The sequence below is a fragment of the Gadus chalcogrammus genome, chromosome 13 (genome assembly GCF_026213295.1).
Source record: "Gadus chalcogrammus isolate NIFS_2021 chromosome 13, NIFS_Gcha_1.0, whole genome shotgun sequence".
NCBI classification, from domain to species: Eukaryota; Metazoa; Chordata; class Actinopteri; order Gadiformes; family Gadidae; genus Gadus; species Gadus chalcogrammus.
Window position 1 is genome coordinate 2820398 of NC_079424.1, and position 22064 is coordinate 2842461.

Here is a 22064-nt window from a genome sequence, read left to right on the forward strand (position 1 = left end):
TCCACCCTGGAAGGCGAAAAAACGGACAATTTTTAATAACCATATATGTATGAATGAGCCTCAAGAGTCTAGACATCCTCGTGTTTGAGAAAATCACGGTCGGAAAAGCCTATCATCTCAGCATATTTGAGACTCTCATGTCTTCAAATCTTCTCCTTTGGGTCAAGGTCTGAAAAAGAAGTGCGTTGACAGCCTGGTCTGTCTGAGGCCCTCATGTCTTAAAACCTTCTCCTGTGGGTCCAGGCCTGAAGGAGAAGTGCCTTGAGAGCCTGGTCTGTCTGAGGCCCTCATGTCTGATAACCTTCTCCTCTGGGTCCAGGCCTGAAGGAGAAGTGCGTGGACAGCCTGGTCTTCGAGACGCTGATCCCCAAGGCGATGATGCAGCACTACATCAGCCTGCTGCTGAAGCACCGTCGCATCATCCTGTCTGGGCCCAGCGGCACGGGGAAGTCGTACCTCACCACGCGCCTCGCCGAGTACCTGGTGGAGCGCAGCGCCCGCGAGGTCGGCGCCGGCATCGTGGTCACCTTCAACATGCACCGCCAGTCCTGCAAGGTGAGCCGCCGGCCAATCACAACCTTCGGGGGGCGGGGGGTTCACAGGGAATGTAGCATATCGGGTATAAGGGGTTGGCTTAGCTCAGGAGGTAGAGCAGGTTGACTAGTAACCGGAATGTTGCTAGTTCGATACCCGGCCCCTCCTAGCGTAGTGTCGAGGTGTCCCTGCGCATGGTGCCTCACCCTGACTGCTCCCGACGAGCTGGCTGTCGCCCTGCGTGGTTGACTCCGCCGTCGGTGTGTTCATGTTTGTTAAGTAAGTCGCTTTGGATAAAAGCATCTGCTAAATGCCCTAAATGTAAATGTACTAACATTAACTAGACTGACACAGACTTTACTCTTTACTTATTTATTGTCAATCCGAAAACGTGGCTCTCCGGTATAGCGAGCATGTATCCACTAGCTAGCTCAGGATTGGTTCTTGTACACAGCAATGGCACTGCTGCCCCTAGTGGTCGGATGCAGTATTACACTCTACCTCAGGGAGGGTTGTTTTTCGTATATTGATGATCTCTGCGTGCTGTTCGATGTTGTTCCTCGAGTCTTCGGTTTGGTCTTTTCCCTCATCAGGACCTACAGCTCTACCTGTCTAACCTGGCCAATCAAATCGACCGGGAGACGAGCACATCGGAGATACCGCTGGTGATCATCCTGGACGACATCAACGACCCGATCTCCATCAGTGAGCTGGTGAACGGGGCACTCACCTGCAAATATCATAAATGGTAGGTTCCCTACAGACTGGTCATGTATTATGTGATAGCCGTCGTCATAAAGTTAAACAATATACTTACTTATAGATTATATCCTAACATGTGATTCGTTTGAATAGTCCTTACATCATCGGGACCAGCAATCAGCCGGTGAAGATGACTGCCAACAACAGCCTTCATCTCAGCTTCAGGTAAGAGCTTCTACACAAGGACGATTTCTGTGTTTTCAGTGATATGCGAAATAAATTTCATAGACTTGCACCCTCCTTCCATGGGACACCAGGATGGTGACGTCCTCTTAATTCAGTCAACAGTGCATGTTGTGTTACGTTGTGTTCTGTGTGAATAACAAAAAGCTTTACCTTCTCCTTCCACCTGAAACCAGGATGGTGACGTTCTCCAACAACGTGGAGCCGGCCAACGGCTTCCTGGTGCGCTACCTCCACAGGAAGCTGATGGAGTCGGAGGACGAGAAGAACCTGACCAACGAGGACCTCCTCCGCGTGCTGGACTGGGTGCCCAAGCTGTGGTACCACCTGCACGCCTTCCTGGAGAAGCACAGCACCTCCGACTTCCTCATCGGTACGGAGACACACAATGTCAACCCGTGTCAAAAGCCGCATTTGTTGACTGTTGTGTTGTCAGTAAATTAGTAATTAACCTGGTTGGTCACCAGCTGGTCACCTGTCCAGTCAGTCTTAGAGGTTTCTTTCCTCATTGTTTATTCTCTCTCTGTTGTCTCTGTTTCTCTCTCTCTCTCTCTCTCTCTCTCTCTCTCTCTCTCTCTCTCTCTCTCTCTCTCTCTCTCTCCTCCCTCTCCTCTCTCTCTCCCTCTCCCTCTCCCTCTCCCTCTCCCTCTCCCTCTCCCTCTCCCTCTCCCTCTCCCTCTCCCTCTCTGTCTCTGTCTCTCTCTCTCTTTCTCTCTCTTTCTCTCTCTCTCTCTCACTCTCACTCTCACTTTCACTCTTTCTGTCTCTGTCTGTCTCTCTCTCGTTCTCTCTTTCTCTCTGTCTCTCTCAGGGCCGTGTTTCTTCCTCTCCTGTCCCGTGACGGTGGAGGACTTCCGCTCGTGGTTCATTGACCTGTGGAACCACTCCATCATCCCCTACCTCCAGGAAGGGGCCAAGGACGGCTTCAAGGTCAGACCCACTCACTCACTCACTCACTCACTCACTCACTCACTCACTCACTCACTCACTCACTCACTCACTCACTCACTCACTCACTCACTCACTCACTCACTCACTCACTCACTCACTCACTCACTCACTCACTCACTCACTCACTCACTCACTCACTCACTCACTCACTCACTCACTCACACACTCACTCACTCAGACAAAGAGACAGCCACTCAATCACTCTCACACACTTTCACTCACACAGACACTCACACACTCACTCACACAGACACTCACACACTCACTCACTCAGACACTCAGTCACACGCGTCACTCAAACATGTCACACACACAAACACTTGGCTCTGGTCATTCGCCACTTAACCACTCGGACCTGTGAAGTGGTCTGGGCGGTAAACTGGTGAGGGACCATACCACCACTAACAACAATATAGGACAGAGAGGGAAAGACATAGTTGACCGGTCGGAAGCCGGTCCTGCGTATCTCATGCCACTAAGCCCCCCCCGCGCCCCTATACATATCCCGACCGACGATGTTTACGTCTGCTCTCTGATTGGCTCAGGTCCACGGCGGGCAGAAGGCGCCCTGGGAGGACCCCGTGGAGTGGGTGAGGGGCAGCCTGCCCTGGCCCTCAGCCAAGCAGGACCAGGCCAAGCTGCTGCACCTGCCGCCCCCCAGCGGGCCCTCGGGGGGCCCCGGCCCCGCCAGCGAGCTGCGGCACCAGGAGACGCCCCCCAGCTCCATGGACTCGGACCCCCTGGTGAGACCACCGCTAGCCGATAGCCGCTAGCTGCTAGCTCGAGCCCTGGCACGCCCTGTTTAGTGACTGTTATGATCCCTAAGTGGCTGTGCACTAGCACTCTTACGAAGTAGAACAAGTCAAATAAAACTAAACTATAAAAGGTCCCATGACATGCCACCAGGTGTGAGTGTGGTTAGCTGTGACGAGCCGTTTTGAAAATCTGCCCCTTATGACATCACAAGTGGGCGTATCCACCTAGTTGTGTGACGGCTAATCACACTCACACCTGGTGGCGTGTCATGGGACCTTTTAAAACTACTAGTACTTAGCATTGTGTAGCATCTTGCTACGGTCTGGGTAAAGTGTGAATCCAAATCTGGTGCATAAAAAGAGGCAGCAGGCAGCGAGGCAGAACCCCGCACCTAGAACCCCGCTGCCTAACAGCACCTTATCCTATCGATCTTTGTTGTACGGGGAATGGGTTAGCCTCATGATTGTTAATGCATGCCGTTTGGTTATATGAACATCTTAGCTGCACCGACGGCGATATATTGTTGTTTCTCTTTCTTCTGACAAATGTAAAAATTGTAAGTGGCTTCGGATAGAAGCGTCTGCTAAATGCCTCCCCTTGTATTTACAATTTGTATTGCTAATCTGCAAACCAGATCTGCAATCTGTTTTTTAATCGTGATGCTGCTGCAGGAAAACTTTTTGGGGGTTTTCAGCCTCATGTCACTTTGGGTTAAGTGTGATTAGTTTTGTGTGGGCTGAACTACTGCAACGTTTCTTGTTCGTCTTTCCTCTCCGTGTAGATGGCGATGCTCCTGAAACTACAAGAGGCGGCCAACTACATCGAGTCCCCAGACAAAGAGGACCCCAGCCTGCCTCGACTTTAAACACAGAGTCCTCAACGGCATCACTGTTCTGCGTTTCATTTGCAGCTTTTTATTGTCATTTATTTTCTTTTTTTTTAGGGGAGACTAAAAAACAACTTTACTTACATCGGCCGTTTAAAATTCTCTAGAAGCTGTTGCGTTCCGTTGTGTTTGTCCTCTAGGGGCCACCGTAGCCCTCAGCTCCATCAGACAGGTGCTCTCCTTCCTGTAGGCTTAGTTGTTATTCGTTGTCTTTAGGCACTAAATCAGGTGATTCCTGCAACAGCACACGGTGCACCCGCTACACAGCAGGACAATTCACCGAGTCTTAACACACGGCGACTGGCATCCACACGTAGGAAGAGTACGACAGCATGAGAGATGTTCAGCTCGAAACGCATGGTCCTCTATAAAAACATATCCCAGTTATCATGCCTTCGATGGCCGGCTGTTACACATATGCAACCAGTGGCGTCCCCCCGACCACAAGCAGGTGAAGGTTTGTCTGGGTTCAGTCAAACCGCATGCCTTAAACGCCAGGACTCGGCAGAGTCAGCTTCGAGCAGGTCATGGTGCTTAGGCGAGCGCTGTCATCCCGTCTGCTGTCGACTCTTTAACACTCAAACCACGGCGAGGATGACCCCCTAATATCTATCAGCGGCGGACGACCCCCCGGTCTGCTCCCGTAGCCCGTCATCTCGCACGCTAGCCGTGCTCGTGTCACAAGTGCCGTCGTGCTCGTCTGCGTGAAACCCCCAGCGAACTTCTAGGCTTCTCTCTGTGCCCCTTTGCCCCCGTAACCCTGTGTGTTTCCTGTTCCTGTTCCCCTGCCATCGCCGACTTGATCCAACTCAGCAGTGTTTGACACTAAGGCCATATGAATCAGGTATACAGTATTACTTCAGTCTGTACTCGGACATAGGCACGCCACATCACACCGGAGGTACAGCCCCAGCCGATGCAATTTGCATCCCATCTCGTCTCTTCCTGAGTGTTTCTTTTTCAAAGTTTCCCCCCCCCCCCCCCATGCCCTAGATATCATATATTGGTCATGTTGTTCATGTGAAGATGATCTCTCATCGCTATATGAGTTGTTTTATTTACACTAGTTGCATGGTGCGAATATCTAATATGCTGAACCAAATACTGTAGGTCCATCTCGTGTTTTTTGGACGGTCCGGTTTGGTTTTTTTCCAACGTTTTTCACCTTGTATGAATGTATAGGTTTGATTTAGAAACACACTGCCATCTGACCACTTCAACCATTCAGAGTGCTTGTAAAGAAGAGCCTTATTATTGTTATGATTCTGATTCTGATTAGTAATTGTATTAATAGTATTATAAGCGGCAGTGTGCAAATAGCAACCATAACAGACATGAGCATTTTTTCTAAGTTTTGGGGCAATTGAAAGCCATCTTTCCCCGCTTCATTCAACACATATTTTCTGCATCTCTTGTCCAATATCCATACATATATAAAAAGCTAGGTACTTATTTAGATACTTGGGTTCTCTTTCACAAAATGTACCATTCAATATAGTGTATTTACAGCCAGGTAAGCTACAAAATAAAAGTCATTTTTATAATTCCTTTGAAAAGTGTTAGTAGGCGACGGTACTGTTTGAACAGATCTAAGGCATAAAGTTTTTTCACTTTAAAAAAGTAAACTTGTTAAAATATATAATGTGGCACATCGTTGCGGTGTTGATGGTTGTAAAGTATGTTTAAAGAAACAGTGGTGCGCAGAACATGCTCTCGTTCTATGGAAAGTCGAGAGAAATTTTGGTTTAAAAAGCCACAATATGTGACCCCCACATGGACGTGTACTTCAATGTAGCCTACTTAGTGTAATTATTATTTTATACTCAAAATAAGGTTCTAATAGATGACAAAGGGCGGTCCAAACGTGGGCTATGGTGTTTGTTGTCATCCAAAATGTCGTTTGTCCATTCCATGTGTCGTCAAGCCTGAGATTTTTCACTTGTGTACATACATAACAACCTAAAAGAATGTCGGACCAATCTAAATGTAGTGAAAACTGCTTTATAATTTAACGGCATAGCCAAACTACATTTACAGAGCTTCTTGGTTTATTTTCTTTTTACCTTTGCATACACCTAACGATTGTTTTACCATTTAACTTCTGCAGCTGACTGCCCTTCTAACTAAATGACCCCCATTCCAAGCTACCTTCACGTGACCCAAGGATGCCAAGCCTTTAGTGGCTCCTCTGGCTCCCAATCAAAAGAGAAGCTTGTCCTTGTAAATACTTGAGGTAGTCTTCAACGCCCCCACCTTAATTGATGTTAGGATAGGCCTCCCCCATGCAGGAGTCACCCCCTCTTGTGTCACCATCGTCACATTCACTGGTTATTGTGCCTGTTGCTTTGTGATAGCTGTGACGTGTGTTTGGTTTGAACCGACTAAAACAGCACCTTCTGCCAGTGTTGGTGATCGCTAGTCTGGGAGTAGTATAGCGTCCACCAAGTGTAGGACGGAGATCTCTGGACCAAAGTGGATTTGCAGTACATGCAAAGAGTGTAAAGCCTTATTGATGATGAGTGGCAGCGCGGTTGCATGAAATGTGACTGGAACAAGGTGCATCATGGTCTTAATTCTCTTCAGTGGCCGTGAAGGGGAGATTAAACACTGACTTGACGATGGAAATAGACCTCTACAGTTGAGGTCCCTGCGACTCTGGTTGCAGTTAGGAGTGGAGATGGGGGGGGGTGGGGGGGGGGCTGGAACAACACGTTGGAGCTCAGGCCAATACAGGTTGCTGAATAGTCATCCTTTTATCAATCTTGTCGTGAACTAAAAATAAGACTTACAAATGTAACGCGGTATGTGAAGTCACTTTGTGCAAATGTGATGGGTTTAAAATCAAGTGTTCTCCATGCATGTAAAGTCGCGGTGTGACGAGGAGATGTTGACCATGTCGAGGCTTCTTTTACGGGGAGGATTCCCATTCCCATTGTTTTTTCCTTTTTAAAAAAAACGGGATAATTGAACTTTCTTTTTTCTAAAGGATCCTTTGTAAAACCTGATTTCCCTATTTTGTACAGGACACCACAGTTGTAAAGATTGTAAATAAGTTCTACATACCGGAAGCGGCAACAATCGTTCTTGAGGCTAAAATATGAGCTATATTTCAGAGTGACGGCATGCGTCTGGAGACCTCTTCATCCACCTCTCACTGTCTGTGGACGTCAATAAAACATGTCATTATAGACCCGTCTGTGTGTACTGCTTAGTGTGTGTTCTACTGAGTGTGTCTGGCGTCAAGACCTTGGTGAGAGAATTGGTTAACCTATGTTCCTGCATTCTGGTGAATTGGCATGCACCAATTTGGGCATTTTTCTGATTCAATTGACTGGACCATATATATGGCAATATTTATGTAAAGTAAAAATTGTATGCACCCAAGGTGATAATTAAATAATTGAAGATAACGCAGTTAGGCTCTCAGGCATTCTGGATCGCTTTCAGATATTTATAAAAGAGCTATAATTTTTTAGATAATTTTTAATTAATTTGTAAACCTAATTAATAGCTTGTTTGTGTTTCGGAAAGTTTGTGCTAAAGTTCAGAATTATCTGTCCATTCAAAACAAGCAGATAGAGGAAAATAATTTCAATCAGAACACATTTTGGCCATAAGCCATTTAAAAATGATGATGAAATCAGATGCACTGAGATTAATCACAATAGTGTTTGTAATCCCAATATTGATTTCATCGCAGGCTTCAGAGGGTCGAGATGAGGCCTATAGATAAACAAGCGGCGGGGGTCTCTAGGTTAACAGCGTCGCACCGCGGTGTCTATTACACCCAGTCACAGGAGGGTGGAGCCCGGACAGCTGGGGCCGCTTTATAAGATCCCCGGGTCCCGAGGTGTGATGGCACTGGATTTAGTTGGAGGACCTGATTTAACTGGGAATTAGCTGATACCGCCATCATGCCGGCCAAACCTGCCCCGATCAAGAAGGCGGCGAAGAAGGAGTTACCTGAGAAGAAGGTGGAGAAGGCCCCCGAGCCGGCTCCTGAGCCCGAACCCGCTCCCGTCGAGCCCGAAGCCGCTCCCGCCGCCGTCGAGGAGGCTCCCCCAGCGGAGGAAGCCCCTGCGGAGACCCCGGCCGAGGGCGCCGCGGAGGCCCCCGCAGAGGTGGTCGTCGAGGCTCCACCTCCACCTCCCCCTGGTAATGCACCGTGTTGTGGCCCTGAGCTCCGGCTGGTCCGTAATATTTGCGATCTCATGTATCAATCAGTTAATCTCATGTCACCATCCATTAATCTCATGTCACCATCAATTAATCTCCTGTTACCGTCAATTCTACTCATGTAACCATCAGTTCATCTCATGTAACCATCAAGTAATCTCATGGGACCATCAGTTTCGGTGGTCGATTACCGAAATTAATTGATGAATTAATGAATGAATGTATCAATGTGTTTAAGATATAATTGGAATGGTAATACAAAAACTGTTCTTCATTTCGTGATTTGCCTTCTAAAACTAACTTCTTGGATGTTCTTTTATTAACAGGGTTAATAACTGTATATTTATTCAAATGTTATCGTTTACCGGTTGATTCAGAAATCAGCAGAGGTTGAACAAAGCATTAAACAGATTTCTTCTGCCATATCAGTAATTTGGACGTTAACCCTTCGTGCAGTCACCTCTTCCCTGACCCAGGGGATACCATCATCTCCTGCTTGTTTACGTCCCTCTTTGACCCAAAAGTTAATTTTGGGGCATGACACTAAAACCCAATGGCAACACCTTCCTCCGCTCCACGATCAGGAGCAACGACATGTTCTATTAAAGACGGTGTGATCTTCATCTCACCTCCACCAGCGGCCCACTCACCGGCTATTCAAACTCCCGTGACTCATAAACCATGAACCATGAACCATCCCGTCTCGTAGTGTCTCCTTACTATAAAACATTAAACCCGGCTGACCCTGGCAATCCTCCGCTGTCCTGCCCTGGCTGTGCTAACCCTCGCTACGCATTTAGATCCGGCAGCGATGATGCGACACGGCATGAAGCGCTGCCATTGTGCCCTGTTACTCTGTGCCAAAACGTGACCGTCAGGTTCAAGAAGAAATGCTGGGCTTGCAAAGGCATGTTCACATTCAACCACACCGTGGTGTTCAGACAGAGGAGGACAGAGGAGGACAGGCTGCCTATATTCACAGCTGAGCCCAACAGATGAGCACCTGTGGGTGGTCAATCAGCACGCGAATGTTGTTCCCTTCTAGACACCCCCACCCCCTCTCTCTGGTAACTGAAAGGCACGCATACAGCGTGAAAGATACCGACGGTGTTTAATGATGAGCGATAGCAAAGGCCAACCGGGCGTTGCACCTGCCCCAATGCCGCAGGGTAACCTGGCTGTCGTGACCAAATGCTTGCCTTGATTGCGTACGGTGGGGGGAGAAACCTTGTAACTGATCGCTCTTTGCTGCTACGACCGCCGTTGCCTGTTTAACACCAGCTGACTCTGCTGACGCGACCGAGGCTACCGCTGATCCAGAAGCTAGCACTGACCCTGCGGCTAACGCTGACCCCGCCGCTGAAACACCTGTCGCAGAGGAGCCCAAAGCGCCTACACCTCCACCGCCACCACCCAAAGGTAAACCACCGCCACCATCGCCATCACCCCCCTGGTTAACACCATCAACCTCCTCCTCCACCCTCCAGCCGTCTCTTGCCTCCAGCCCCGGCCCCAGATGGGTCTGTGGCGTCACCTTGCTCGACCTCCATCTCCTAAGTCTCTCAGATTGGTTTTATGGGATTGATCGGCTGTTTGGATTGGTGCGTGTCCGTGCGCGTTGGGACAGGTCCTGATCTTGTCGCGTGTTTTTATCGTGTAGAGCCGACCAGCGCTCCCCTGGATCTGTTCATCGAGGACAAGAACGACACGTCGGTGAGCATCATCTGGAGCCAGCCTGAGACCGTGGGAGACTCTGGCCTCGACGGGTACCTCATTGAGGTGTGCAAGGATGGAAGTAAGTCGACCTCCCCTGCCGGCCACGACTACGGTAGGGTTCAGGGAACTGTTGTCTCTTAACAGACAGAACTGACAGAATTGTCATCAGACATGGCTCACTCTCAAAAACTAAAACACACATTATCCCTGCAATCACATTAAAAGCATTAATACACAACACATTAACAGTAGGGTAAAGTGCAGTAAGCGGTCATTAAGATTCAGGTTCTTAGGGTTAGGATTGAAGTCAAGTTGACGTTTGTAACTATGTCAAAATGTGTTGGTGACGCCTTTCCTCAATATTTTATCTTCCATGCTCACATAAACGCACAACCGTTTAAGTACGTGTGTATGGTAAGAAACTTAGATATTTCTGCCTAGATGTGGTTCAGCTTTATGGGTTGCACCTGTCAGGAAAATGTCAGGGACGGCTTTATATGGGGAAGTCCCTGACCTCTCCCCATAAGGGTGGAGGCATCTAGTGGGCTTGCTTTGGTCTCGCTCCAAAGGTCCCTCTTTTTGGCGTCATCTCCTAAATTAGAGTCCCTAAGTCAGGGTCCTAAAGTTCAGCTTAGTGAGGTTTTAGTGTGTCTTTTTAATAGAGGGTCCATCTTTTTGGTGTCATCTCCTAAGTTAGGGTCCCTACGTCAGGGTCCTCAAGTTCAGCTTAGTGAGGGTTTAGTGCGTCTTTTGTATCAAGTGGCAAACCAAACAAAGCCAACAGAGCGATCCCGGCAGGAATGCCAAGAGAAATTAACAGTTTGGACTACCTTCAAGTCGTTTACCTTCCCACGGTTTTAAGTGTGTGTGAAAGGATACGCACGATTAGAAGGATCTAAATATACATTTATATTTGGGGCATTTAGAAGAAGCTTTTATTTAAATCCACTCACCACCATTAACACCAACGGCGGATTCAACCATGCAAGGCGACAGCCAGCTCGTCGGTAGGGTTAGGGTTGAGTGGCTTCCTCACCTCGACAAACAGTTAGGAGGAGCCGGGGATCGAACTAGGAACCTTCCAGTTGCAACTCACCCGCTCTACCTCCTGATATAAGCCTGAGCTAACCTAAATGTGTAATTGTGTAACCGTTTGAAGGTAAAGATTAGATTAAAAACTCTACACTGAACATACCGCAGTTCACAACTTTAAAAAACACCATAAAAACAACATCTCTCTCGCTCCCGCTCTCGCTCTCTCTCTCTCTCTCTCTCTCTCTCTCTCTCTCTCTCTCTCTCTCCCTCTCCCTTCTCCCTCTCCCTTCTCCCTCCCTCTCCCTCTCTCTCTCTCTCTCTCTCTCTCTCTCTCTCTCTCTCTCTCTCCCCCCAGCCGAGGACTGGAAGGCAGTGAACGAGGAGCTGCACAAGTCCACCCGCTACGCCATCAAGAACCAGACGACCGGCGACAAGCTGAAGATCCGCGTGGTGGCGGTGAACGCGGGGGGCCGCAGTGCCCCCGGGGCCCTTCCCGAGGCCGTCATGGTCAAGGAGGTGGCCGGTGAGTGAGCGCTTCGTCCCGGGGCCAAAGCGGTATCAAGGGACGCCTTGGGTTATCCCAGTCCATTTTGGTGGAACTCCTTTTGTTAGGATTATCCTTGAAAACATGTTACAAAATACGTTTAATTCCCGTTGATTTGGAGCAAAAAGTACAGTAATTTATGTTCTGATACCATTTTTTTCTTTGCGATACCGATTCTGATTCCGACTTTCTACCACTTACCGTTAACGAACGCAGGATAACACACCACGCGTTTGTGATTTGTGATGACTTGCCCATCTGTGTAGTAAATGGGCAAGTCATTAGTTGGTATCGGATCGGAGTACTTGCGTACTCACCAATACCCTATACTGCATTTTGGGCAGTATTGGAGGAATTTCCGATACTGGTATCGGATTCTGAACAACTCTATTTATTTCAATTTAGCTGAATAGTTTTGCTAAGTTAAGTTATGTTTGAATAAATTGAAACGTTGAATAAATTGAAACGTAGAATACAACAGGTGCGTTAGGAGGGCTATGTAGTTCAGGGGAGAGGTGTTAGTGGGGATCTGTCGAGTGGACGCCTGAAAACGAAGACGGATTGATGAGTTGGAGTCACTGAATGTTGTTGAAGTGCCTCCAAGTTCTGACAGCCCAGGCTTCAGTTTCTATGAGCTCTAGCTGAAGGCTTTTATTAGGTGCTGAGTTTCAGGGAAGGAATATGAGAGCATATTTTACCCAGCCTCCACAGATTTACTCATGTTGTCAAAATGGGTCTTGTTGTTGGTCAAGATTCGTTGTCATGGTCTTGTTGATAGGTGATTATATGTTGTTTCTAATTAATAGAGAATAATGAGTCCTAACCCTCCCCAAGGTCTGAAACTGTAGTCTGCACTCTAGCGATTAAAGCATTCTAACACACACCACACAAAGGCGTGTAATTCGCTCTCTAAAATCAGAAATCAACTTGTGGGTAATGGAGAGTGGCGATTGAAACCTGAGCACAGCGCTTTGGCAGTACTTCAGACGATGCCTACATCCGTCTCCAACCTCCCTCTGGAGACAAGGCCAGAGAGCTTTCAGTGGATGGCTGGAAACGCCGGCGATATGAATGGTTTCCCAGCCCTCAGCCCACGTGAGGAAGAAATAGCTGGGATGTGTGCGTTATTAACACAGATTTGCTTGTGCCGAGAGTTTGGAATTGCAGCGCTCCCACTGGAAAGCCCCGCATGCCTGAGAGTAGTCTAACTAGCCCGGAGAAGATCCATGGCGACAAGTGATCCCACCGCCTCCAGAAGCATTCGCTGGGGGACGGGGGTGGAGAGGGGGATGGTGTTGGGTGTTTTTTCAGACTCGGGGTGGAGGGGAAGGCGGGGCAAATTCCTTGGTGTCCGGCCCTTGCCTTTCCGTCGAGGGTTAGGGGCCTGGTGGGTGGGGGGGGTCGGTGTTTAGGGGGCAGGGGCGTGTGTATGGGGGGGGGGGGGGGGGGGGGGGGGCGGTATGGCCGGGGCATTTAAGGCCGCAGCAAAGCATCCTCAGTTACCCGGAGATTCAGTGTTTGTTTAGAAAAGATGCCGCAGACTTGTGAGGTCGGGTTTGGGTGTTGCTGAACTGGAGCCTTACACCCCTTCTGTTCAGAGTGTCAAGTTAGGACAGCTTGACACCAGCTCACCCGCAGAGTGGTATTTTAATACGCAGTTTATTAGTTAGCGCTTGGTATTCTGTAGGCCAGGATTAGCGGCAGTACAGCATACTAATTCCCCCATCTTGATTTAGAGTTTCGTGCTTATGGCGCAAAACGCATTTTTATGAAGGAGGTCTTAAGCGTTGGGCTAATGGTTGATAGAATCAAAGCTCATCCATTATTCAAATATTTGATGCTAATTTAGGTGGGAGGTAACAGTAGCTCTTGCTCCCGACGTGAGAGAGGACTTGAGTATGTTACTCGGTGGGGCTGCTTTTTTTAGCCGTTCTTCCAAGGAGAAGTGGCGTTTGTGTGTGTGTGTGTGGGGGGGTTAACAGGTGGTCCTTTCCACTAGATCCCTTTTAGGCATGCAAAAAATAAAAATGAAATCCGATCACGTTCACCTGTGTTGCTATAGTTAGGAATCAAACCGGCGGACCGCGAACCGACAGCAACCTCACGACTCTAGCCATGTGCTGATGAGGTGGAATGAAGATGAATCTGCAATGGGAACTTAATGAATTAGATGGCCGTGTGAGCCATGTACCAGTGCTCCAGATTAATTTGATGTAATCAGGTTGAAAATGTCTGTTCTGACCCGTGGCCACTCAAAGTGCATTCGATTTTGTGCCTTGCATTCACCCTTTCATGCACAAATATACACACCGACGGCGGCGTCACCCATTGGAGGTGACATCCAGCTCGTCGAGAGCAGCTAGAGGTCTTGCTCCCGGACTCCTCAACACTTCAGCTGGGAGGAGCCGGGGATCGAACAAGCAACCGTTACTTTGCCTCCTGATCTAAAACTGCCCGTGTTAAAATCGAGTCATTTCTAATGCAACGTAATGTTTTGTGTTGCAGACCGTCCCAAGGTCCGTCTGCCTCGCTTCCTCAGACAGAGATACGTGGCCAATGTGGGGGCAAAGATCAACCTCACCGTCCCCTTCACTGTGAGCGCCACTCCGCTGACACACCTGACGAACACCTGACACACGACTGACATACACCTGATGTGCACCTGACATACACGTGAGATACACCTGAGATACACCTGAGGAACACCTGACATACACCTGAGATACACCTGACATACACCTAATACACTGCTGACACGCACCTGAGACACACACCTGACGTACACCTGACATACACCTGACACACCTGAGATACACCTGACATACATACACCTGATGTACACCTGACATACACGTGAGATACACCTAAGATACACCTGACATACACCTGACACACCTGAGATACACCTGAGATACACCTGTCACACACCTGATGTACACCTGAGACACACCCCTGATACACCTGACCTACACTCAGGTTCACCTGGGTTGTGTCCTTCCTCAGTGGACGTTTGTGGATAAATACATTCAGTCAGTCAGCACAGCAGTACTGGTTTGGTCCAAAGTGGCGTACAAATGAGTCTTAGAATGATCAGGGCCCGGCATGGGAATTTGTGCCGCTACAAAGAAAGTGCAGCATCTTTAAAAGAGCATCTGCACAAATGTCTTTTGCAAATGTTTCCGGGCCTCCATTGATTGCTTATAATAACTGTAATCATAAGAATAGTTCTTCTTCTGCACGTCACAGCTCTCTGTGAGCTTTTTCCTTAGAGGGGCTTGCTGATACTGTATTATACTATTTATACCTGCTACATCACGGTGTACCACCCCCACAACCTCCACTTCCTCCACCTCTTCTACAACCTACACTAACTCCTTCCATTACACCTCAGCACCCCCACTAGCTCCTCCACCTCCCAAATCTCCAAACCTCAACAACCTCCACTATCTCCACATCTTCCAGTACACTCCAATACATCTACCCCCCCCCACCACCTCCACTACCTCTACCTCCCAACCTCCAACACCCCCAATACCTCCTCCACCTCCAATACCTCTGATACATCCACTATCTCCAAACCTCCACTACCCTCCACAACCTCATTCACCCTCCTCAACCTCCACTACTGTATTACACTATACATACCTGCTACATCACTGTGTTTGTGTGTTCCCCCTGTCCTAGGGCAAGCCCAAGCCCGTGGTGACCTGGACAAAGGACGGCCAGCCTCTGGACACCAAGCGGGTCCAGGTCCGCAGCACGGATCGCGACAGCATCCTGTTCATCCGCGTGTCAGTGCGTGAGGACTCCGGCGTCTACGAGATGTGCGTCAAGGTGGACGACTTTGAGGACAAGGCCAGCCTGATCCTGCAGATCGTGGGTAACTATGACAACGAGGAGGAGGAGGAACGGATGAGACCGGACCGAGGGGATGTCGCGCTGCGCTGCTGTTGTTGTGTTACTGTCGCCGATGAGTGAGATCGGAACGAGTTGGACGAGATGAGATCACATGATTAGATCTCAGAGGTTAAGTGTTAAGGGAATTTCGGATAAAGTAGGGCTGCCAAAACCCTTTAATATGATGTAATGAAAGACTTGACTCTCATCAAATTAAATTAAATTAGCTTAAATTAGTGTCCATTAGATTCAATTTGTGAGTGATATTTAGTGCGGCTGATTGCTAGAGCACAGCAGCGGGTCAGAATTAGCCTTAGCAACCGTTGACGGGCAGCATACGTAAACAAGGTTGGCTTTTTACCATGTGGGTGCGAGGGAATGTTATCCTAGGTCCCATCTGTGCCAGTAAAAAATAAAAATAAACATATATCCTGGTTATCCTCAAACAACTTCATAGTGGCACGCACCCCAATAGTGTCTGAGCCCTGAAAGCCATCAGATTTTAACTCTGGGGGTCAATGCGGAAATTCCCGCTATGAATTCAAATCCCAAAGGGCGCAGTTATTGACCTGCTTCCCATCACCGGTTGTTTGCCAGAGAGGGAAGGCGGATTGACCGCAACAGACTCTCTCATCGACCCGCTTCTGGATGGTGCGGCCTGCCGTCCCCATTCTCCATAGGGGGCGCCAAATACCACAAAAGGCTCCTTTAACTTGATGTACTCGTGTTGTCCCCTGCAGAGCTGCCCGGGGCCCCGGCCACTGCGAAGATCGTGGACACCTGGGGCTTCAATGTGGCCCTTGAATGGACCCCACCCGTGGACAGCGGGAACACGGATATCATTGGATACACCATCCAGAAAGCCGACAAGAAGACCGGAGTGAGTCCACTGGCTCGCGTTACCCACGCTATTCCAGTCCCAGATAGACATAGTTCAGATGTTATGGATTAGGCGGATCTCGCTTATCATTTACGGAGGATTAAAATCTCAGACTGGGCACCTCAGATATGTGTTCATTACATCCTGGATCCACACCAGTTGTTGTCTTGCTCATTAACTAATCTCTCTCTCTCTCTCTCTCTCTCTCTCTCCAGGACTGGTTCACTGTGTTGGACCACTACCACCGGATGAATGCCACCATCTCAGACCTGGTCATGGGCAACATCTACAAGTTCAGAGTGTTCTCTGAGAACAAGGTTGGGATGAGCGAGGACGCCGTGGTGACCAAGGGCGAGGCCACGATCCTGAAGACAGGTCGCTACCCTCATATACCCCTACGATACCTTCATACTACCCCTGTACAATACATATTGTACCCCTCTACTAACCCTTTACTGCCTGTATACTAGCCATGTACTACCCCTATACTACCACTAGATATATATAACCATAAAAATATACATGCGTCAAATAAGATGATTACCAATGATCTAATTTAAGGGGATGGCAAATAGTAACGTCTGTCTGTCTTTTTGTCTGTCTGTCCCTCCAGATATTGATTACAAGCCCTTACCGTTCACCGAGCATGACTACTCAGAGCCCCCCAAGTTCACCGTCTCCCTGGCTGACAGGGCCGCCACGGTGGGCTACAGCACCAAGCTGCTGTGCTCCGTCAGGGGGAGCCCCAAGGTAGGCCAGCAACCTCCACCATCTCCACTATCTACAAACCTTCACTATCTCCAAACTCCCATCACCCTCACTACCCTCCAGAACCTCCAGTCCCTAAAGTATTAATATTATTGAAGTGCCCAATATGACTCCGTTTTGAGATCAAAACGTTATTTAGCTGAGGCGAAGTTGCTTCTGAGGACGTGGGGCGAAGGCAGGTGCTGAAGGTTGAATAGTGAAATGTTTGGACGCTGGTGAGAGATAAACCTTTGCTGTTATTAGTGTGGGTCGGCAGTAAAAAACCTTCAAAGGTGTTTAGGTGACTGTCTTACTTTCTGGACCTCTGCCCAGGACTTGACAGAATGCCAAGGCCATTTCCCGAGCTATTTGTGAACAACCTTGTTGATGAGTTTGGTGAAAGAACGGCTGAAGACTCACTGTATAAACTTTTACTTGCTCGCTCTTTTGCGCCTTCACACCCCATCACAACTGTTGTCAGATGAGTTTGGAATAAAGACATAAACACCTCACTTGGCCTGCGTGCCGTTAGCTTATCTGTTAGCTTAGAAAGTTAGCCAAATGGCTAGTTTTAGTGGTGAGCTTAGCTTTTAGCTTGGTGGTTAGCTCAAGGGTTAGCTCAGTGGTTAGATCAACATTTAGATGTGGGTTTAGATTAGCGGTTAGCTTAGCAATTAGCATTAGCTTATTTGTTCAGCTCGGTTGGTAGCTGAGCTGTTGAGCTTTTCATCTGTTCCAACACAATGCCTTCCAAAGAAGCGGTGAATGTTGGTGGGTGGAGGTGAGGGACGTAGTGGGGGTGGTGGGGGTGGGGGGGGGGCTTATGGAAGCCATCCGGAGTCAGAATCTGGAGTTGGAATGCCCAGAGTTTAGCTCGGGTCTATTAACGTAACGGGGGCCGGGGAAAAACATAACAACCCTCAACCCCTCCCACCAATCGATCACACCGCCCCCCCCACGGGACGGGACGGGGGAGCTGGGGGGGGTAGGGGGGGGAGGTTGAAGTAAAGATAACAACCCTGCTTCCCCACCCCTCCCTGGGGGGGTTTTGGGGGGGCGGTGGGCGGGTGTGGGGGCCAGGCTTCACAGGGGGCAGTAGGGTCGGATCAGACGTGTGACATTCCCGCGCCGGTGGAAAGCCTTCAAGGTCTGGTATGCCCAGCCGTGCGGCCTCTCTGCAGTTAAACTGTCCGCCCGAGTGCTGTGTTAGAGCCCCCCGTCAGGGGGGGGGGGGGGCACCAGCGACCAGGGCCGCAGGAGGGGTTTGTGGATTTAGATGGATTTAGTCGGGGAGGCGTGGGATACTTTGATACATCTTTTGTTTGTACCGGTGCTCCACTTTACTGTACTTGTTTTACTGTTGTTGGGAAGTTTTAATGGGACTTAAAATGTCCCACGCTGTGGGATTATATCATACAGATGAAAAAAGGTCTTTAAAGTCCTCCGAAAATAGGATTGCTCTTCATGAAATTCACCATCCCCTCTCTCCTCTCTCTCCTCTCTCTCCTCTCTCTCCTCTCTCTCCTCTCTCCTCTCTCTCCTCTCTCTCCTCTCTCTCCTCTCTCCTCTCTCTCCTCTCTCCCTCTCCCTCCTCTCTCTCCCTCTCTCTCCTTCCTCTCTCTCCTCTCTCTCCTCTCTCCTCTCCCCCTCTCTCCTCCTCTCCTCTCTCCCTCTCTTCCTCTCTCTCCTCTCTCCTCTCTCTCCTCTCTCCTCTCTTCTCCTCTCTCTCCCTCTCCTCCTCCCCTCTCTCTCTCCTCTCTCTCCTCCTCCTCTCTTCTTCTCCCCTCTCCTCCTCTCCTCTCTCTCTCTCCTCTCTCCCTCTCGTCTCCCTCTCCTCCTCTCCTCTCCCTCTCCCTCCTCCCCCTCTCTCCCGCCTCTCCTCTCCCTCTCTCTCCTCTCTCCCCTCCTCTCTCCCTCTCCCTTCCCCTCCTCTCCTCTCATCCCTCTCCTCTCCTCTCCCTCTCTCCCTCCCTCCTCTCCTTCCTCTCTCTCCCCTCCTCTCTCTCTCCCCCTCCTCTCTTCTCTCCCCTCCTCTCTCCCCTCCTCTCCTCTCCTCTCTCTCCTCTCCTTCTCTCTCTCCCTCTCTCCTCTCTCTCCCTCTCTCTCCTCTCTCCTCTCTCTCTCTCTCTCTCTCTCTCTCTCTCCTCTCTCTCCTCTCTCTCCTCTCTCCTCTCTCTCCTCTCTCCTCTCTCTCCTCCTCTCTCCTCGTCTCCTCTCTCCTCTCTCTCCTCTCTCCCCTCTTTCTCCTCTCTCTCCTCTCTCCCCTCTTTCTCCTATTTCTCCTCTTCTCCTCTCGCCTATTCCTCCTTTCTCTCCTTGCTCTCCTCCCTCCTTTCTCCTCTCCCTCATCTTTTCTCTCTCCTCTCTTCTCCCTCCTCTCTCACCTCCTGTGTGTGTGTCTGTTGATGTGCGCGTGTGCCTGTGTGTGTGTGTGTGTGTGTGTGTGTGTGTGTGTGTGTGTGTGTGTGTGTGTGTGTGTGTGTGTGTGTGTGTGTGTGTGTGTGTGTGCGTCTGAAACCAGCCTAAGATCGAGTGGCTGAAGAACCAGATGATCATCGGCGACGACCCCAAGTACCGGCAGATCTGCGTGCAGGGGATCTGCACTCTGGAGATCCGCAAGCCGGGGAACTACGACGGCGGCGTGTACATGTGCAGGGCCAAGAACAGCTGTGGAGAAGCCACCGTGCACTGCAAGCTGGAGGTCAAACGTAAGGACGGCCTGGGCTTAGCTCAGGAGACAGAGAGGGTTGCTTCGTCATGGGAAGGTTGCTAGTTCGATCCCCAGCTCCTCCTAGCTGAGTTCCGAGGTGTCCCTGAACAAGACAACCTCGTGGCTCAGGAGTTAGAGAGCAAGTTGCCTTGTAACCGGAAGGTTGCCGGTTCGATCAACGCCACCGCCTAGAAGAGTGTTGAGGTGTCCCTGAGCAAGACACCTCAACCTGACTGCTCACGACGAGCTGGCTGTCACCCTCCATGATTGACTCTGCCGTCGGTGTCGGAATGTGTGTATCGACCGATGGAAGTCGCTTAGGATAAAGAATCTGCGAATTGAAAATCTAAAGACAGCACGGTCCATGTTTCAAAGTCCCAGAGAACCCCAAATCAGTGTTTGTTGATGATCTATGATCTTAAACATGGCCGTTTATGGTGTGTTGCCACTGTCTGCCGAGTTATAGTGTACGCTAATGCAGAACTGAATCGCCCAGCTAGACTGTTATTGGTTACCTGGTCCACAAGTCCTTCTCTGGGTTACCGAACTGGAGCGATGGAAATCCGAACAGCCAGCCTTGTTTTAAAATTACAAGAAGAACAGGCACATTTGTTTAAATAATATATTTGTATTTATTATATTAACATGGAGGCCGATTGGTGTCGAGTGCATAATTATAGGCCCGCCCTGTTGGACATGGGCAACCAAAGTTGGAATTGCAACCCCTTCCCCTGGCAGAGTTCATGGCTGGCTCTGGGGTGTTAGGTCATTGACAGGATCGCTTTATAGAATTGGATGAGGCATGAAGTCTAAGATTATCTGCTGGCCTGAGTGAGGCCTTCCCTTCGTTTATTCTGCTTGGTGTTTCCTACAGAGCCAATTAATCCTGACGCCGAGAAGAAGTAGATGGATACGATCATTTCTAGGTGAGCAACCTTTTTGTTTCCAATCCTTCAACGCACACTGCGTCAGTCATCAGTCATTGTTTTGAGCGTGACTAGTGTAAAAGCATAGCTACAAACTACCTTTCCAAAAAATCTCACCAATCACAAAACACTAAATGTGAGTGCGTGCGTGGGCGTGTGTGCGTGTGTTCGCAAATGCATGGGTGTGTGTGCGTGCGCTTGCACGTGCGTGTGAGTGTGTCTGTCCGTGCGTGCGTGCGTGTGTGTGTGTTACAACTCAAGTACATCCCTGACTCCATAAAAGCTCAGCAATTTGTGCCAAACATATTTTATGTGTCTCTATTTGAGTCCTGGGAGGACATCTGTCTTCTCCCTGACTCCAGTCCCTACATGGCAGCTACTAAACTGGGAGAAGTCGCCCCTTCCTTTCCAGCATGGTGGCGCTCATAAATTAACGTCAGGGGCCGAGGGCGGGGTGCCCACCCTGGGCCTTAATCACATTTCCCTGACTCAGCCGGCACCTTGGCTCCATTAGGGGCCAATCATTTATTAGGACCGGCGGCCATTTTTACATTTCACGCAGTCAACTGAAACTTTTCTAAGCCCTTCGACTCACCTCATGTAATTGTATCGCAGAACTAATAGGGTTAGGCACACAGAGACTCGCGTCGGGTTGGATTATGGGCTGACTCGAATGGCGGTAACATTTTGTTTAGCGTCAGACTCTAATCATAACACCTTACTCATTTCAGTTTGGCTTTTGTTTGTTTGACGTCTAACTGAAGTGTCTCTTATCTGGGATGTTAACCTTGACCTCTGTTGACATTTGTGCATCTTTTGCATTCCAGAAGTGGATGAAAGGTGACCTGATGCCTGAACAGCAAAGAAGTAAGTTAATCTTTTTTGGCGCTTTCCAAAATAATTGCAGTAAAAAAGGACTCAGTGTTTACATATATGTCGATTCCCATCTTGTCCACAGGAGGGTGCTGGAGTCCCGGAACAACATGTACATACAGCTGGAGAACACACGGTCAAACGGACGTCGCCCATGTGGACTTTCTGAATGTGTTTCTGTATTTCCGAAGATTAACCATTCTTGTCTGCTTATTTATATATTTATTCATTTACGATACCTCATTAAGTCCTCATTCACGTCCAATGGATCTGTTTGATAGCCCATCAGAACTTTCTCCGGTACAATGGCAATCCGAGGAGCGTCTATCCCCAGTTGATTCCTCAATGGGTGTACATTACAAATTCTAACACATTCATTCACTGTTCCTCTCATGAGAATATGTAACATCTCTGTGTTTGTAACAATAAATGTGTTCATTTTCTGGTTTCATTTTCTCTTTGTGTGAAGGACGAGCTTGATTTATGGG

At 49.1% G+C, this 22064-nt stretch overlaps 2 protein-coding genes across 2 annotated transcripts in view; both read left to right on the top strand.

Annotated features, from left to right (window-relative positions):
• nav1b (neuron navigator 1b) overlaps positions 1 to 6748 on the top strand; it is a 60526-nt gene extending 53778 nt beyond the window's left edge. Inside the window, exons 25-31 of the mRNA XM_056605639.1 lie at positions 320 to 555; positions 1128 to 1282; positions 1390 to 1461; positions 1656 to 1852; positions 2291 to 2409; positions 2976 to 3173; positions 3968 to 6748. Of these exons, the coding sequence (XP_056461614.1) occupies positions 320 to 555; positions 1128 to 1282; positions 1390 to 1461; positions 1656 to 1852; positions 2291 to 2409; positions 2976 to 3173; positions 3968 to 4051 (1061 nt within the window). The 3' untranslated portion in view covers positions 4052 to 6748. The remainder of the gene's footprint in view (positions 1 to 319; positions 556 to 1127; positions 1283 to 1389; positions 1462 to 1655; positions 1853 to 2290; positions 2410 to 2975; positions 3174 to 3967) is intronic.
• Positions 6749 to 7921: 1173 nt separating this feature from the next.
• Positions 7922 to 22024, top strand: LOC130401637 (myosin-binding protein H-like). The gene is made up of 12 exons (XM_056605541.1): positions 7922 to 8227; positions 9909 to 10043; positions 11355 to 11522; positions 14049 to 14137; positions 15228 to 15423; positions 16181 to 16320; positions 16536 to 16695; positions 16934 to 17070; positions 19589 to 19775; positions 20652 to 20703; positions 21531 to 21570; positions 21662 to 22024. The coding sequence occupies exons 1-10, from the start codon at positions 7987 to 7989 to the stop codon at positions 20681 to 20683; spliced, it is 1485 nt and encodes a 494-aa protein (XP_056461516.1). The 5' UTR covers positions 7922 to 7986; the 3' UTR covers positions 20684 to 20703; positions 21531 to 21570; positions 21662 to 22024.
• Positions 22025 to 22064: the final 40 nt, after the last annotated feature.